General features: G+C 33.0%; 1 protein-coding gene across 1 annotated transcript in view; it reads right to left on the reverse strand.

Annotated features, from left to right (window-relative positions):
• Positions 1 to 8,375: 8,375 nt before the first annotated feature.
• LOC118187171 (uncharacterized) overlaps positions 8,376 to 19,612 on the reverse strand; it is a 732,208-nt gene continuing 720,971 nt past the window's right edge. Inside the window, exon 10 of the mRNA XM_085815129.1 lies at positions 8,376 to 14,786. Within this exon, the coding sequence (XP_085671255.1) occupies positions 14,596 to 14,786 (191 nt within the window). The 3' untranslated portion in view covers positions 8,376 to 14,595. The remainder of the gene's footprint in view (positions 14,787 to 19,612) is intronic.

A 19,612-nucleotide genomic window follows, 5' to 3' on the forward strand; every position in this document is an offset into this window, starting at 1 on the left:
AGAGGTTGCCAGGAGCTGTGGCTCCAAGAAAAGTTCAACACATTTTTTTAAAAAACAATGTCATTGAAGGGTGAAAAATATGTTACACGTTAAATTAAACACAGTAAAATACGAATCTTTGGAAACTAGTAACGGCAAAAAATACAATAAATACCAATCGATGTGACACGTGTAAAGTTAAAACATAGAAAAACCAATCGATGGTACAAGTAAAACATAAAACTAACATAACATATAAAAAAATATAAAAATACAAAGCGGAAAATGGCAAATTAGCTTAACCCTTATTTCAACCTGACTTTTCAAGTGAAATTTTTAGCTGGACGTCGAATTAAGCTAACACCATTACGCGTTTCGCCGAAACAGACAATTAAAACTTTTGCGTTACAAATTTTAATTGAACAGACGAATTGTCTTAGAAAATTTATTAGTCTCAATTCTCTGTTCCAATTTCCCGACGCGTCCGCACAAAATGACACATTAAGGTGTTAAAAGATGTAAAAACAATTCCGATTTACAAGAATTAAGAAAAAAATAAAAATAAAAATAAATAGCTGTCTGCTATTAGTCAAAAAATACAATAACTTACGGGCTGGACCTGCTAGCTTAAATAATTATACCTTTATAAATTTAAGAAAACTGGAAAACTGAAATTAAATTTAAACGAAAACAAACACAGTGGGTCTTGCTAAGACCAAGAAAAAACATTTTTTTTTTTGTAAAAGAATCTGAAAAAACAGACCTGTAGTTATGTAGAGTTCTCCATCGTGGAACAAGTTGAAAAGGGGTTGCAATTCCCCTCAGTTTCCTTTATCGCCATCCCACTCGTCGTGTGACGTAAGTAGCGGGGAAAAATATGTCTGGGCAGTAGCCAATGCGATTAGACTGTCCGTTAGCTGTAACTCGTCCCTAATTTTCAAAGGGGGGTCGGGAGTCTCGGGAAGATGTGGAAAGATTTTAAAATGGCGTCAGTCAAGTTGTTAGAAGAAAAAAAATGCTTCTAAAAGTGAAAATGGCTAATTCAGCTAAAATTACTCAACATAGCCACAAAAGTAAGAGTAAAAAGGAAAAAAACAATCATTTGTTAATAAAAGTCGTAATTCTTCAAGCTAGAGGGCGATCAAGCTACAATGAAAAACAAAAAGGCCCGATTTGTTAATAAAAGTAGTAAAATTGGCCATCAAAGTAATTTAAAACTATTTAAACAATAGTACTAAAAGTATTGTGCCAAAATTTTTTGGAGGAAAGAAAATGTAGTGACAAGAATTATCTGTACATTTTTACATTAGATTCTCTGAATCAGCCATCCACTTTATACCGTTCCATTGGGCTTTAAGCATAAAATATCACTATCTAACTCAAAAAAATCTAAAAATTGGTAAGGCTAATGCCAGCTTTTTTTAAAGCATTTGTAATTATTTTATGAGGAATTCGGTTATTTTTGAAGATAGTTACGAAGTATAGTATTTCTTCTTGAAGGTGTTTTGTAGTATTGCAGATTCTTTTTATTCTGGGTAGCTGTGAATAAATTGTGTTAAGGATGACTCTTTTGGAAATATTTGAATTCCAGTTGGTTAATTTTAGTGTTGAAAAATTAAATTACCTTCTTTTGTCGTAAACTTTGATAAAATTGTAATCAATAATATGTAAATCAATGTAGACTACACTATGTTGCACTGTATTTGTATTATTTAGTTTTAAGCATGTAGGGTAGATATTACAACTTCTATTTTGTTATAGTTATTAAATGCAATGACATCATCAATATATCTATAGATGTGTTGGTAAAATTTATGTTCTTCTTTACTGAGTGAACGGACAAAGGTCAATTCTTTTGTAAAAAGGAATAATTCACATACAGAACTTGAAAAATTACCTCCCATTGGAATTCCCTGTATTTGTTTAAAGATGCTATTGTTAAATTGAATAAAATTATTGAAAAGCAAGCTGGCGAGGAAAAGTTGCCATTTTTCGTTGCTTATAATGGTAGAAATTTGCGGAAATAAATCTGGAAGAGCAAGTAAGCTTGTAAATATTTCTTCAAGTGGTAAGGTAGTATAGAGGTTTTCAAAGTCGTAGCATTGGATATGGTCTATTTTGAGTGAATTTATAGTTTTCAGAACTAGTTCATTACTTGAAATCATCCAGTTGCAATGCAGATTCTTAAAATCATAGTTATTAATAAGGTCACGTATTAGTCGAAGTTTTTGTGCAAAAAGATAATCTATTTCTTTAAGATAACTTCTGGTACTATTAGCTATAAACTTGAATTTTATCGGAGACTTATGAAATTTTGGTAGTGCATAGAGATTTGCATACCTATTGTTATATTTCTGGGGATGTATTTTAAGTCTTTTATGTAGTGCGTTAAATTTATTGAGAAGAATCTTAGTGCTGGTAGTAATTTTTTGTAAGTGCATGCGTTATTTAACTCATTATGTAGAAGGTTGAAGTAAAACTGTTTACAAACAACACTAAAATTGTTGCTGGCTTTGTCAATCTTCGTAATGATAAAGTTATCTTGCAGTTTTTGAATAAGATCCTCTAGATGCTTTTTATTGTGTAAAGAGTTGAAATAAGGTGATTTGAAAAGCGAATGTTGAAGTTCTTTAATTAGTGCAGCTTTCCATTCAAGAAAAGTCGTAGTAGGCATATTGGATCTATTACTAGCTAATATGATAAATTTATCTAGATCTTGATTGAATTGTTTGAGGCAAAAGTGCTTATTAATACCGAAAGTAGGACGAAATTTGGTGCCAAGTTGCATAAGGGTCCATAATTCTATATCTTCAATGATATTGAGATCTCCAGTAATAACATGTTGGTGGAAAGGATCGACATATTTATTGTAGACAGGCATTAAGCAATTACATATGATATATTTATATATATACACTTTTGATACTGTCAATTGAAATAACAAATGGCAAATTCATAATCAGATGTCATATATCAGTACACTGCACAAAATTTCTACGTTCTACAACTAATCGTTTTTGAGTTATGCGAGATACGTACAATCGTACATACGTACAGATGGCGCAAAAATCTATTTTACAATCAGTTTTGGAATAACGATTCCTTTATTCTCTCCATACGTACACACATCATGCACATGTAACAGATAGTGAAAATGGATTAGGAAAAAATGGATATTTCTGTTGAAAACTGAAATTCGAAATTTTTCGCTATTACAGTATTTACTTTACTTCGTAGAAGGAAGTAAAATACAGTTTTGTGCAGAATGTTACTTTCACAGTTTCCATGTACAGAGTTAGGAAAATGTTGCACTCTCTAAAAAGAGATTCTGTTTGAATACCTTTCAGTGATATTCTTTTGGAATCTGTCAATGTCTTTGATTTATAATTTACATTTAGTCTCTGAAAGAATTTTGTCACAAATATTTTATAAGTTTTTAAATTTAAAAATTCGTTATTAATGCTTTTAAAGTATTATTAGTTTAAAATCTAGTAACTGTAGAAAAGATTCACTAAACTATAAATATCTTTAATGAATATAAATAATATTACGAGTTGATTACGTGTCAGTACCACACGATAAGCCTGCTAGTGAATGAATTCTATACGATTCTGTGAATAAGATCTCTATTTTGAAAATTATATTGATCAATACTTTCACAATACTCTGAATAGTAATGCTCGTCACTTAACTTCAGAAATCTTTTTCTAAATTGATATTTTAATTCTGATTATGTACACATGCAAATATTTCAATCTTCAACTTATGGACGGCGCATGTATATGATCACCGAATTTAATGTCAAATATCTCGGTCAATTTTGGTCGTGTAAATGTTTCCTCATTCCTGTTTCATAACAAGGAAAAAAATTCTAAAAAAAATTAAAAAGAAATTCAACAATTGATGAGCTGAAACTTAGTCATTAGTGACCAACGCTTAATCACCAGTGACGAACAGTTACCGGTATTCAACCCTCAAGATCATTGGTGTGAGGTACTCCCAGGGGCGGATAGGGTTTGAGGATAATTGAAACTTATCCAAGCGCTTGTACTTATGTCGTTGCTTTTTGACTTGATACTGATGGTTTTAAAAAAAGTTAAAACTTTAACCGTAACTGTAGAATTCACGCAACAAAACATGCAACATCGTAGAAAAAAATTTCATGACACTTTAAGTACATCAAATGCAAATTAATGGTAAGCGTATTAATTGTTGGAACTGCTCCAATGCATAGAAGTAAAGAATTTGGCTCCGAAATCTGTATGAAAATAGTCAAGAAATCGTTAAATTCTTCACAGAAATGTCCTAGTACCTTTTACGAAGGTTATTTTCTTCACGATGATTTATGTGTATTAGAGCTAGTGTTTTGGCGAGTGATGGTGAACTTGAAATAGTGCAGGAACCACTTCTCCAGCTTTAAAACACTTATATTAGCGACCTTGACATGGATGCCCCGTCACCCTTGATTAGGGCTGCTTTCTTTACGATATCGAAATTCTTTAGGGTGGTGAAACATTTGTTGGTGACTGTTCCCATATTTAGGACATTTTTATATGAACTACCTTCACATGGGTGTCCCGGGAACCTTGATCAGGACTGCTTTCTTCGCGGAACCGAACGTCATAAATGTGCCAGGAAATTTGTTGACTTTAGTTAGAGCGCCGCTGTCTTTTGGCGAGTGATGGTCAATTTGAAAAGTGCTGAAACTTTCACGCATGTTGTTTTCTGTTCACCAAGTTTAAGATTTCTACGCCGCCACATCGGGATAGTGATTAGCGACGCTGACTGCCGTACCGAAGGGCCCGGGTTCGAATTCCGAGGAAGACGTAGATTTTTGTAAATGTATATATGTTTGAGCGGTATGGGGGCAATCTAAATACGCAGCTAGTCGATAGTCCTCTCGAGACGCCCTACTGCACTTGCGCGTTTGCCGTGAACCATTTCAAAAAATGAAAATGTCCTCAAATGGTGCGATTTATCCATAGTAATGGATGAGCCTGACGTCATAACTAGAGATGAACGATCCTCTTTGGAATCGATGATAGGGGAAGAGAGATGGGAGACCCTCGGATCAGTCCCCCGGGGTGCTTTCCATCAAAATTGGGGGCAGAACTGAGAAAAGTCGTACTGTCACCTGTATAGTGCTCAAGGCACTTGCCAACGACAGGTGCAGTCTTGCAATTTTTGCCATGATAAATTTTCCGGGCTTGCTCTGATGTTACTGTCATACAAATGAGATAAGCCACAAAAACAACAAGTTCCGGCATTCTTGACAAGGGTTACTCTCCTCACGACACAGTACTTAATGACAACGACTGCGAGGGATCCAGGTAATGCAGGAAAAAGAAGCGGTGCTTCTTTTGGAGCCTGCACCTGGGCCAAAGATGGGTAACTTGAAAAATTTCCTGGTTTTATTTTCAAGTTGCCCGCTTCAATTGGACTAATTCTGCTGGTATAATTTACTTTTGTGCTTATTTGAAAACTTTACACTGGCGTGTTATTTTCCAATGAGAGATGTTTTCCTAATATTAAGATTAGGTGCACAGCAGCGGTCGAATTCTTTCCTGAAACATTATGAAACCTTCATAAATGAACTTTTGCATTAAATACATTATGAACAGCTCATAAACAAACTTTTCTAATTAGAATTTCTAATTATTTCCTTTCAAAATTTTTCTAATTAAAAATTCTGCGACAATATCTTTTATTTATATGTTTCTTACTGTATTGAAACATCAAGGTTTATTAAAAAAAAAAAAAAAAAAAAAAAAAAAAAAAAAAAACAGAGAAAGCCTGAAAAGAGACAAAAGATATTGATGCCTTGATCATCACTGGATAAGTTTAGAATTTATATTACTGAATAAGAAATACTGAATAAGACTAGAATTTATAGTGTATGGCTTTATAACGATAAAAATTAACTATTTTGTTAATAATTTTTTTATCAATGGTATCTTGACAATACCGATCAATTGCTGGCGCATGCTCAATTATCAAACCCCGTCCGACTTCTTGATTCTTACTGACTCCCTTCAAGACTTCATCGGCCCCAGATGGTCTACACCGAGCCCTCTGAGAACGTCTGGTCTTTGTGATTAAAATATTGACTAAGTTTATGGGCGCAACTGCTGTTGAATGCATAAAGATACAGTGAACAGTTTGCGGCTTGGCTTTGTCGCTGCGTGCTTGCACGCCAAGCCATTTCACAAGGGTAAGGTGATAGAATTTCAGGAAGGGCAGTATCAGCCACGACAGTAAGCAAAAGGTTGCACTGAAAAGGTATTTATGCTAGGCGACGAGCACTGTGCGTCTACACCGCTAGAGCAAGCGTTTGAATTGGGCATGTAGTCACGTAAATTAGACTGAAAATCGGAGGTCTTTCTGTTCGCTAATGAGTCCCGCTTTACAGAGTGATTCTTGATGTGTTTAGATATGGAGAGAAGCAAACTCTTGAGGTCTTCCGTCTAATATACGGGAAAGTAATAGCCATGCAGAAAATATAAATTTGAACTTTTCCTTCGTGTGATTATTATTATTGTTTGCGGATATTTTAATAAATATTCACCAATTGAAATTCAAAAATTAGTTCAATTTTGGTTCGCCTCGAATAAGACGCCTTAAAAATGTTTTAAATTTCGTTAAAATATATGTTCTTGTCCATCAGCTGCTTTCATATCGAACATTCGGCTCCATGCAACTTGAACGTGAGACCCCCTGGTCTATGTGTTTTATTATTTTCTACCCAATTTGTTGAAACTGCTTTCTGATAATATTTTGAATGATTTTCAAGTTATACGATTTCACACTCAGAAAAAAAAAAAAAAAAAAAAAGAGTTTTCTGAAATGAATACGTGATTTCAGAATTGAAATAAAGACTGAGTACATTGGAATCGGACAGTTAAATGATTGGTAATTTAGACTTTAAGACTATTTATTATACACTGTTGGACTTTAAATTGCAATACCAGGAAGGGATGATCTGAAGAACGTCAAAATCACATGAAAGGAAGAAGAGGTTGGTATATGCAAATTAGTATTTCAGCACATTTAGGCAATGCAGTAGGGAAAAGCGACATCTGAAGCACTGCATAAAAGTAAAGTTGTGTAGTGGGTTTCTCTTTCGGAAAGCGCTTTGTAAGGTCAGAGTTAGCTCAGAATATCGCGTTATGCCTCGAATAAGAAGAAGCAATGCTTTTCAGCAAATGTCGGAATTCGATAGAAGCAGGATTGTTGCCAATCGAGAGTGTGGATTATCGTTCCATGATTTCACCGTCGCATTGGTCGACATCTAACCCCTGTCATGCAAATATGGAATCAATGGGCTGCTGACGCTCATACTGAACGGCATACAGGATTTGAACGCCCTCTCCTAACACCCAAGAGGACAGACATATTGTGAGGTCAGCCCTGAAAAACTGTACGACCACATAAGGGACCATTAGTCAAGAAATGGGCGTGTTTGCAGCACGGTCAGTATCCGCTCGTAGGTTGCGGCGACGTTGGCAGCAGCATGAACTATCAGCACGGCGATCTTTACTTCGGTTTCCCTTGATAATTCAGCACAGAGAGAGACGGCGATTTTGGTGCGCCGAACGACAAAGATGGATACAGGAGTGGCACAATGTCGTCTTTTCAGACAAGTCCCGGTTCTTCGTGCACTATTGTGATGTTCGTGTACGTGCCTTTCTTCGAGCACTATTGTGATGTTCGTGTACGTGCCTGGGGGCTCAGAGGAGACTGCACGTCACCTGCTTGCATCCGATATCGGCATAGGGACCCTGCACCTGGGTGTGATAGTTTGAGCAGCCAATGGGTACATGGCACGCATATCTATAGTTCGGACTAACGGTAATTTGAACGTAGATCTGTACATTTCTGAAATCTTACATTCAGTGGTTGTGCCCTAATTTCAAGGGCTATGAACGCAATTTTCCAACAAAAATAATGCAAGACCACATATTGCATGTCGTGATCTGATCTTCCGCGTTTCCTATCGTTTTAATATAAACGTTTGGTCGTTTTAACTTTGTTTATTAAACATCGCTTTCTTATACTACATCAAATTCAACAGCAAAATTCACAAAATGTTTATAAACTGCCTACCTATAGAATTCCAGGTAAGTCATGCAATTTTTATAGGGGATAACAATCTTTTATTTGTGTTGTCATATATTTCTCATGTCATGTAATTTTTCTATTCGCTCTATTATTTCTTTCAAAATAATACAAGGCGATGACATTTGATGGATGCATTTAAAACGTGACACGGACTTAAAGTGAAGATCAACACCTATGCCACCTTTTGGTACTAACTAAACTATCTGTATATCGCAGTTTTAATTTTGAAGTGCTGGTACTTCTAAATTTGAACACGAATAATTACAAAAGAAGAAGAGTCATCATAAATCAAAATGTTTTAATACAACTTTAGTTACACAGAATGAAATGAATTACTTTAAAAACAAATCCGCACATCCGATAACACCCCAGACATGTAAAAATTAAAACAAAATGGATTACACATTCCAAAAGTTCCTGCTCTCTAATCTTTATTTTACAGTGACGAGAAGTGATACATTTCTGCATTCACCTAAAAAAATGAAGCTGTCCACCACCTTTCCGCTTTTCGGATTTTGTTCTGTTACCGCATCTTGAAATATTAGCTTGTTATCGCGCTCGTGTATTATCATACAGAATAGTTTCACTATTCAAGAGGTGTCTGGAATTGAAAATGTAGTGAAAGCGAATAATGAGTTAAGTGAAACGCATGATGATAAAAAAAAATAGCAACACCGTTCAGATAAGATGATGAAAATTAATGGTGAAATCATTTAAATATGTTCAGAAAGTTGCTGCCTTTTTTACCCATAAATACAGCACTTTTTAACCATAATTTTAAACATTTTAGATCAAATGTATTATAAAATATCCAAAAGAATTAAACCAATAATCGATTGATCTACGACTTTGGTTGCCATTAAAAAAAACGATGAAATTTATCGATATTGATATCTATGAATGATTTCTCTAATTTAAAGATCAATAATTCTCTGAGATATCAGTATTAAATTTGGAAGAAAAACAACCTAATATAAAACTAATATGAACAAAAATAAAAGCTTAAATTAATCAAGATTATGAATAAAATTCTATTGCTTTCGAGGAGAATAGGATTAGGTCGTTCTACTTCAAGAGCATTTTATTTTTGTTTCTGTTGGGGGAACAGCAAACCTGGTAGAAGCGAAAATCATTTCATATGGAAATTTATGAGCCGCGTAAAGAAAAATCGAGTGTAGCGCCAATTGTATAAGAAAATTTAATACCAGTGCAGACTTTTCCAACCCTTTCAAAATTTAAATATCTTGCACTTTTAATGTTCATTACGGTTTTTTCGCTAGATGGGACTATGTTCATTTTTGCTATGTACTGGCCATAGATTTCTATATAAATCGACTGTCGCTACTTCTAAAGAGGTTATCACACATGGCTACAGTCCCTGCTAGACGGGACTTTTTTGAGGAACGAGATTCTAGTAGCACTGGTTTCAACGGGAAAGAAGTTACCTAGAAAAAAAGAGCCTCGCTTGAAGCGAAATCCCGCCTAGCTACGGAAATAATGTTGCGGCTACGCGGGATTTTTTCAAACTTCACCGAAAATGTCTCGGCCGAAATGACCTCATTTCCGAGTAGAGACAACAAACCAGATGAAAGTTCTGCTTCTGAATCCTCACGTGATCCCAATCTGAGCGATAATCGATTGGTGTTTGGCGTTCAAGTCTTTGTAGTAAGTGAAAATGGTAACCTAGCTACGTGGGTTTCCTGAAATTGTCCCTTTCGACGTCAAGTCCCGCGTAGCCGAAACATACTATGACTGGAACTTAATCTTGCAGCTGCCTCTTCCCACCTTTCTGAAGAAGAGATACCTATGGCTCATCCCACAAATTATTACTTGGAGATTATGTATGACAATAGCATGTATAATCCAACAGAAGTGTTGAATCTATGAAGAGTTTAGATCTAGGACTATTGATGTGGACCACTTGATGTTCTAACAAAAAATTTCATTCATAATCACAGTTTGTTTAATGTTTATCTACATAATTTTCTTGATGCTTAAGTTCATTTATCTGATTTTCTACTGTAACCCTCTTTACTCAAAATTCATTTACACATGAGTAAGCATTTAGAAATGGCTAATGAAAGGAAAATTTTTCTACCGAAATAAGGTTAAAAACAAGTAATATTTCAAAGCAATAGCACTGCAAGAATTACAAAATTAATGTTCACTTTTGCATTATTAGCTTTTCGAAAATGTATTATTAACTGCATTAACTAAAATAGCATTAATAAATTTTAATTGGAATAGAACAAAGATTTAGTTTACTTCACAAACGCGTAAAATTGAAACTATATAAATAATATATAACTTAAAATATATATAATAATTTATTATTTTAATACTAAAAATACACTTAAGGTTTATTACAGATGTTCTCATTTTGATTGAATAACGTTTTTTATACAAACGTATACTATAACTACATTTTTGTCTTAGATTGCAATAAAACTGCATAATGTGTAGTCTATATTATTGCTTTTAATATATTAGAAACAAGACTGATTTCCAAAAGAAGAGAAAAACGTATTTGCATATTCTTATGCTTTATAAATTAAGAAACATATATAAAATAATATTAAATAGTAAAAATTGAATAACGGTAGTTTGTTTTTACTTATAAGCTAAAATTAAATACTTAACAGCTAAATAAAGGCAACCACACTGAAACTGTGAAATTATCTTCCGCGAGGAATTTTATCTTGATGAAAACACTTTTCTTAGCACATTGTTTTATCAATGTTTTATACTCAAATATCTAAATAACAAGCAGAGGTTTGGAAGCAAGTAGTAAGAGGATTTTAACTTTGTGAAAACTAGTCTCCATATCCTTTTGATGTAAATAATATCTAACTGAGGTTATACTAAATTGTTTTCAGATTGGTAAAACAAATCAAAGACAATAATAAAAAAAAGCCTCAACAGGCTGCTCCGCTTAATATAATTGCGGTTAATGCTGTCGTTCGGATATTGTTATATAGTTATGAAGTCCAGTCCTCTTGCATGCCAAAAGATGAAAAATACAATGCTGCTTCAGATTTTTGATTATTAGTTCGGTTATTATAATCAATGCATTATACAAAAAATGTTTATCAGTTAACTTTATCGATGAAGAAGGCTTAGGTAGAAGGCCGAAACATTTTATAGGCTACTGGATGAATATGTATTTAGACTAACAATGGAACGTTATATATATCTTCTGCATATTTAAAAAGGGAGAGTGTAAGTAATATCATTCTCTAAAATTTGATGTTTTGAATTAGGTATATAAGGAATTTAATTCATTTTTTTGTTTAAATCAATCATATTAAAAATTAGAAAATATAATATTCTTAAGAAATGCATCTAACTATTTTAAATATTTTAGAGTGTTAATTAATATCAAACAGATTAAATATGAAGGAATAATATCTTACGTTTTTCCGGATGAACTAAAACAACGCAAAAGTCGTGTTTCGAGACTATTTGCTTTAAACTGACGTAAAGTCGTAAAATAAGGTCAAAATAAGATAAAAAAATTGCCAAATGTCAGAGAATTGTCGTCAAGTAAGGGATTAAATCTCCAAAATGCTCGGTTTGGATTTTAATCGACCATTTAAAATTCGTACGGAAAAAAACATTCTCTGGAAATATCTACGCTAAATTAAGATTCCCCCTAATTTTAAATTTTACTCTTGCATTTTTAATTTTATGTTTTTAAAGATGGATGCTGTTCGATTATTTCGATAGCATTGATCTAATAAGTTTTAGAATATGAATAGTTCATGAATGAGACGTTTACATTTTCCTCATTAAAATTATGTTAAAGTACCCATTTATATATTTCTAAATATAGTTATGATTAATTAGCTATATTGCAATTCTGTTTCGAAAGACATTTTTTCTCCTCGTTTAATGTTATCAAAATAGCCACTATAAACGTGATCACATTAGGCGGCGCCTATTGTGTGTTTTGAAACTTCATTTTTTAAGATTTTTCCTTTTAGATAGATTCTTTCATTTGTACGTCATCACGTATCTAATTTTGGAAATTTAAACCTAAAATCTAACTGGCTATGAAGCTCTTGCATTAAATTACACCATTTCTTCTAAACAATTACCTTTTCTAACTTTATTTATTATACTTAACACGATTCCTTATTCTTGAAATACGTTACCAGACATAACCAGGGAGTTAATACTGTTTAAAAAATCAAAAGTTTAGATAAATGAAAGTCGAAAGTGGTTTCAACAAATCGGTATCTTTGCTTAAAATAATCCGTAATACCTACTTCTTTTAAAAAGAAATTAAAAGCATTTTGTTACTAACTTCCAATGAATTTAATTAACTTTAAATGAAAACCAAAAATCCTTTACAGGTTAAAAAATAATGCTAAAATAATATAATGAAAATAAGAAAATGTTGTAAAGAATAAAGAAAAATCATTCGTAATTCTGATATAAATAAAATAATTAATCACTAAACTTTGTAGCAAATTTCCGATCATAAATTATGCATGATTAATATTTTTTTTCCAAACTACTGTAGATGATACAAAAGATACTGTAGATGTCAAAACTCAAAATGCCCTAAATGGGATGTATGGGATGTTGAAATACAATTTGTATTTTTGAGACGTATGTTTCAAGTTTATCGATTCAGAAATTGCTATCTTTTCGTTAAGAAAATTAATTAATAAAATTTAACGGGAATGTAAAAACCGCAGACTGAAGAAGTTTTAATGTTTTGTTTAAAATTAATATTATAATTTAATAGTAGTAATGTGCTCATAAAATGCTTTAGCTGTTGTGAAAAGTATAAATATGTGTTTGTGAATACGTATGCAATTTTTAATATACTGCTATGGTAATTATACAGTACTGTTAATGCGATTTATATTTTAAAGTAATTTTAATGTTTCGCAATTTATGTGGCAAAAAAAAAAAAAAAAAAAAAAAAAAAACTCAAAGTATTCAAGGTCTACCGATATTAATATATAATCCATATCGAAATCGAAATGGAAGTTCTACATACTTCATGATGTGAAATATTAAGTTTCTAAAACGTTAACGACACCTTCGAAACAAATTTACGAGTTGCAGTTTACAATTAAGAATAATTATAGTGTTTGTAATTTAGTAGGCGCGTGGAAAATCAACTTATTCCGGCCTACCAGTATTATTGTATAATTCGTTTCGAAGTAGAAATGGAAGCTCTAGTTTCATCATTTACCAATAATATTAGTTTAATTTACTTTATAATTTAGGACAATAAAATTATTTTATAATTTATGATCAAAGAAGGAAATCAACATATTCTGGCCAATCGATATTATTGGAAAATTCGTTTGGAAATACAAATGGAAGCTCTAGTTATTTTACGATTTACTTATAATATTACTTTAATTCGCAATTATAATTACGTTTACAGTTTAAACTAAAAGGAGTGTTTTATAATTTATGAACCAAATATGAAATCTATATATTGTACCCTACCAATATTATTGGATAGTTAGAAATGGAAGCTCTCATTTAACAATTTATTATTAATAGCAGTATCTAAAATACTGGGCAATCATTCCAATTTATTTTCCAATTTAGAATAACTGCAGTGTTTACTGACTTATGAGCCAATTAGGAAACCAAAATATTCTGGCATACTGCCAGAAACTGCCTTCCAATTACTGCCTTAACTTCCAGAAAGTGCCTTAACAAGTTTTGAAGTAGAAATGGAATCTCTTGTTACTTCAGGATTTACTGTTAATATCAGTTTCTAAAATACTGAGCACACTCTCGAATTTAATTTACGATTTATAACAGTTTGATTGTTTTACAATTACTGATTCAAGAAAAAATCAGCATATTGTTGCCTGTCAGTGTTATTGGCTAACCCATTTCGAAATGGAAATAAAAGTTCTAATTATTTCCTTATTCAGTTATGAAGTTTCTTAAAATATTGAAGAGACTCTTTTACGAATAGCTAAATGTTATAAAATCTTTCAAATGTAGCCAATTCATTGATTCTTTCTCGACAAGTGTATTAAGTATAAAAAAACATATTACAAACATTAGTTGAACTTCGGTTGTGAAACATTTTAGATTATTGAGTTTTAGTGCAACCTTAAATAAGCCGTGATTTTTAGAGCCAAGTGCTCAATGATACGATATATTTAGAATCAATTTTATGTATACATAGACAGCGGTGTTTTAACAAATGTTCCAATTCGAAAGCATAAATGAGTATTACGCATTCACCATCTAAAGACTCAAAACTCTAGGTATCTATTTAGCGCACCGGAAATATTTCGCTTTTGAAATGTGTGAACGTATTCATAAGTAACTCTCTCACCCCTTACTTTATTATCGGTAGATTTGTAATTACTCGTGAAATGTGATTCAGACACCTCTTGAACGTAACTTAACGCTGCCTGTTTGGTGGTTTTATGTGGTTATGAGTCCATGTAACCCGTTAAGGTTAGAGTTTTAGAATTGGCGATAGTAGAGAGAAAGTGAAGTTCAGTTTCACTTCCAGACATTGCTCATCCAGCATATGTAACTTAGCGAGAAGATGATCGTGATGACTCTAGATAAGTTCCGTGAGAAAAGAGAAGTTCCGCTGTTGCCGTAGAGTGCCGCTACTTCATTTGTAGAAGTGTAACTGACATTTTCCTGTTGGGACTTCTGCTGTGACTCAAAATCACTTTTCAAGGAACCTATGAAGTAAAAAAAGAAAGATTAATTCAAGTATGAGTATTATGATTATTTAAGTATTAGTAAACTAATGAGTTTCGAAAATGAAATTTTGTCATAAATTCTCAGAAAAAAAGAATTTTGAGTAAATCAGCCAATTTATGCTTGTTGTTGATTTTAATTATTACGCTTATCCATTGTGGCAACATATTTCTATCAAATCGCTCAGTTTTTTTTATTAAATTTAAAAGTGTTACTCCTGAAAGCATTACTTGGAAAGCGTAAATTAAATCTGAAAGCATTACTGACTAAATTTGAAAGAGTTACTTATTAAATTTGAAAGCATTACAATTCAGAAGATCTTACTCGTTACCATGTAGCAGCATATAATAAACCATGGCCGAGCGTTGATTTGCGAAACGCGATTTCGCATACACGCGGTACCTTAACCGTTTCTATTTAATTCTTCGAATGCTAGAGTTTCACTTACACGTAGTTCAACGTTCATTGCGTACAATCAACGTTCATTGCGTAAAGTTGTTGGCGGCGAAAGCTTTTTAGATAAGTAAAAAGTCAAAATATTAATCGAGAAAAGACGAATTAAGGATTCGATGATCTCATAGCACCAGCCGACAGTGAAAGTAGAGGTAATGAAGAAGGTAAAGCCCCTATAATTTACAAGAAGTTAAATGAACTTTTGAGAAGAAAAAGGAAAGGTCTCATTTTGCAATGGAGGTTTGCAGGAAAGAGAAGGACATTTAGAATTACTTTCTTAATCTGAATTATATACAACACATTTTCTCCATAGAAAGTTTACTTTGCAGAATGCCATTTTTCTCTATGCGCAATATATTAATGATGTAACCACAGCGCTCGCCAATAGTTTAGTGTACGTTTTTAAATCAACAAGTGTTTAATCAAAATTTCCTTTAATTTCACAGAAGACATGAAAAAAATTGAAATGAAAAATTCCGGTTTCAAGGTGCGTATGTTCGGGTACTGGATTATGTGTTCAAATTTTGATGGCTCTAGATGTCGCAGCTTTTACACAATGCGAAAAACATACATATATAAATACATACATGTATATTCTTGATCATTTAGTAACAGCCACTATATACTGTATTTTTCGTTAAAGTAATCTAGAGAAACAAAATGTGAAATATGTAACGAAGAACAGATAATAATTCTTTATCCTGTTTATCGATACCTAAGTTTACGTTCTATGTTCTCCCAGTGCGTGAAATAGCGTTATTTAATACGAGAAAAGTACTATAGATGTGCAAGATTAAACTCAAGTTCATTTATTTTATCATCACAATGCGCTAAACCGAGTTAACCTGCGTACACTGAACTAAATTACTTCGCGCATTCGAGTAAATAAATTACACTTATCTTTCGCTTCCCCTCTTAAGATAGGAATGCAATATAATATATCCGCTGCAATTTTCAGCTTAAATAAGAAAGGACACTAAAAGATGTTGAATAAAAAAATTTAAAAAATGCCGGAAAAAAGACAATTTCCTGAATTTTCAATGATACATTAAGCGTTTAAAAACTTATTTAATCTTCCAGTTCCTTCATACAAATTATGGCACCACTTCATTTATTTGCATATAGAGAAACACACGAAACGTAGAGTTATATGATTAAAGGGAAGGCTGTCTTCGTGGAAGACTTTATAAGAATACTACTAAAAATACAACGCTTACTCACTCTCTTGACTTAATCTTTTCTTAGCACTCGAAATAAGATACTATTGTTTACACTAATCTAATTTTCGTTTTTGGCAAAACAGAAAACCCATTGTAGACATTAAAAGTAGTCTTAGGTGTTGGTTTGGAATTTATGTGCGAAGATCGACTGCTAGATTATTTTGTTCATATATAGAAAAGCACCAAAGGACTTTCTCTTTAATTCGTTTATGACTTTCTTGAGAAACTGGCTCGTATTAACGCTATATATAAGAAAACCACCTGGCTCAAAATCTGTTGCTCGGGTACACACCCAAGAATTTCTAAAACTTTTCCCGGCTTTAAATTCCGATATCCAGTGCCACTCCTTAATTCGAAGAATTTTGCCATCACTGATGTTCCCTCCTCGGTACTATTCTAAATTCTAAAATATTTACCGCCCCTGTATTCCACCATCTGGTGCGAAATCCCGACTATTTTGGATGTTGTGTTGTAGTTGTATAAAAGCTGTGGCTCATACGATTAATTTTCGATTTTTTACCCTTTCCGTTACGAATATTTTTCAGTATTTTTGTTGGAAATAATCACCGTAGACGTGCAATTACATTATTTATTTCCAGGTTGTTAATGGGGAAACTGTCAACATAATTCGAAATTTGACAGTTAAAAGAATTTCATTAAACTCAAAAATAATCCTTAACGAAAATTCTTCCCAAACACCACTAATCCATTCTTGTAGCAGCATGAAATGTTAAAGGGTATTCAAAGTAAAGAATGCAGTGCAATAAGTGCTGGAGCCTCCAGGCGATAAACATTATATTTGGGAAGTCATTTTTGTCCTCTTTACGGCACAGCAGTGCTGTGACATAATGGCTTTCGAGCGAAAGTGTTTAATATTTGCCATGCATAGGCAGATTATGCCCTTAGGGATTAATATAGCATCCGAAACTGTATTGTGCTTTTGTGAATAAAGTAGTTCAAACGTTTCGCAGATGGGAATGAATATTTCATATATATATATATTTACACACACCAGGTGAAACAGGTTAAAAGCACATATTGTCAGTAATTCAGTAATTTCTTAGCAGGTTTTCTTGATGCCTGTTCCTGCGAGTAGCAAGTACATAAAATTTCTAAAGAATCACCTCATTTCTTGGCATATTTTTCCCCGACTTTATCGTCCGAAAATCAAGAGGGAAAATTATGCGAATCATTTAATTACTGAAGGACGCGCTTACAATAAGAACAGAACAAATGAAAAAATGTCGTGGATAAACCACAAGGTAACTATCAAAGTATTAGTTTTTTTTTAAACTGCATTCCAATAAGAATGCATAGTAATATTATCATTACAAAATCGAATAAAAGATTTTTATTTCTTTTTCTCCGTAACTTGAAACTCAACCGTTCTTATTATTGTCCATGTTACTCCTTAGCCCTCCAATCATGCATAAATAACTAGAGAAAGTGAATATGCAACTGACTCGGCGAAATCAGAAACTAGCGAAACTGGTAGAATCAATGCCAGTTCTTATTTGCTTCGCTGAAATGGGTTGGTTCTTGTAGTAGCCTGGCAAAAGTTTCAACAGGTTCGGCGTGACCTTCATACATAATTTGCAAGGATTTTTCTTTGTTAGTAAAATGAAAAAGCACTACATATTAAAATATAAGGAAACTCCCTCTTTAAACGCACCGAAAAAGAGGAAAATTGCGCAAATACTTTAAAAAATTTTCTGAACCGGGTTCTAAAATGCTAGGGTAAAAATACGCCAAAACATACGGTAAATTTTACTAAAATCTCATCATATTCTACCCAGGGTAATATTTCAGATTTTAATTTAAATTCCCTTTGAAGAATTCAGCTAGAGGTTCATTACTTATCGTACCCAATTTCGGATAATAAACTAACATTTCGTTCTGGTAGCCGCACGTACCACTCAAGATGTCTCCGCCAGCAGCAATGTCCATATTCGTGTCATATTCGAAAAGTAATCACAGGCAACTCTCTCTGCAATGCGGAGTTTTATCTCAGTGGTTTTCGCGGAGAAGGAGGTGATCACATTTGAAATAGGACGTCAAGGAAATTCCAAAAGGGGGGGAATGGATGGGTTGTTGGAATTCATAAAAGGAGCTTCTGTGGCCAGAACCTGATTACTCGCTCCAGTGATCCTGACTCTTAGATAAATGGACCCGCTTTCGATAGCGAGATGGAAGTAGGGTGGACAAGCGTCACCTTCCCCTCTCCTTTTCAAGAGATATCGTGAGAGTAAATTTTGTAAAGCCAAACAGCGTTACTCGGCTTTGCTGAAACAAACTCCAATTCCGTCACCAAATGATGATTCTCCCGTTAAAGTTTTATTTGGTTTGGGCGTTGAGTGAGATATGATTTTGATTTTAAGATAAGATAGTCGACGAGATTCTAACATAAAATTCCTGGAATAATTTACATATTGTCTGTCCATAAAAGTATATATGTGACTTTTATTTTTCAACTACTGGACCTAGAAACATATTTCAAACTATAAAAGTGTTTTAAATTGTGCAAATTTTCTTATTTTTCTATTTTTAAGTTGAACGAGTCAATTTTGTAAAAATCACAAAATTTCATTCTCCCGGTTATTATAGATTAACATTGTTAAATGAAGGCATAAAACATTTGACTTCCATAAGAAAACAAATTTAACGAATTCTCCAGAGATTCAAATTTAACGAAGAGTTTTTCGAAGTAATTAACATAGTGTAACGCGAACAAGAATTTCTTAACATAATAACCATTTCACAAGTAACTTTACAACATTTACTTTAGAAATATAGCATAAAACAGTTATAAAGAACATAGATTACAGCTCGAAGGTGGATTACATATCTAGGCCATACCGGCTCTAAAGTCACTTAACAGTTAGTTCTGTCTCCTGTGTTTGTTTATAGCCAACGGTGGCATATTCCAAGTTCAAGTTTTAGAGGGAAAAGAACAAAATTCCTACAGCCAATCTAACCTCAAAATAAGTGGTAAAAGTTACATACATATATACATGCATAATATACAGTTATATACATAACATTATACACCTATACATATTACATTCATGCCTTATCCGGGACTCGAATCCGGGCGCTCTTCACTACAGCAGTCAGAGTCATTAACCACTTTACCG

Source organism: Stegodyphus dumicola, chromosome 4 (genome assembly GCF_044657685.1).
Source record: "Stegodyphus dumicola isolate Sdum_Otavi_A_Nest chromosome 4, ASM4465768v1".
Lineage (NCBI taxonomy): Eukaryota > Metazoa > Arthropoda > Arachnida > Araneae > Eresidae > Stegodyphus > Stegodyphus dumicola.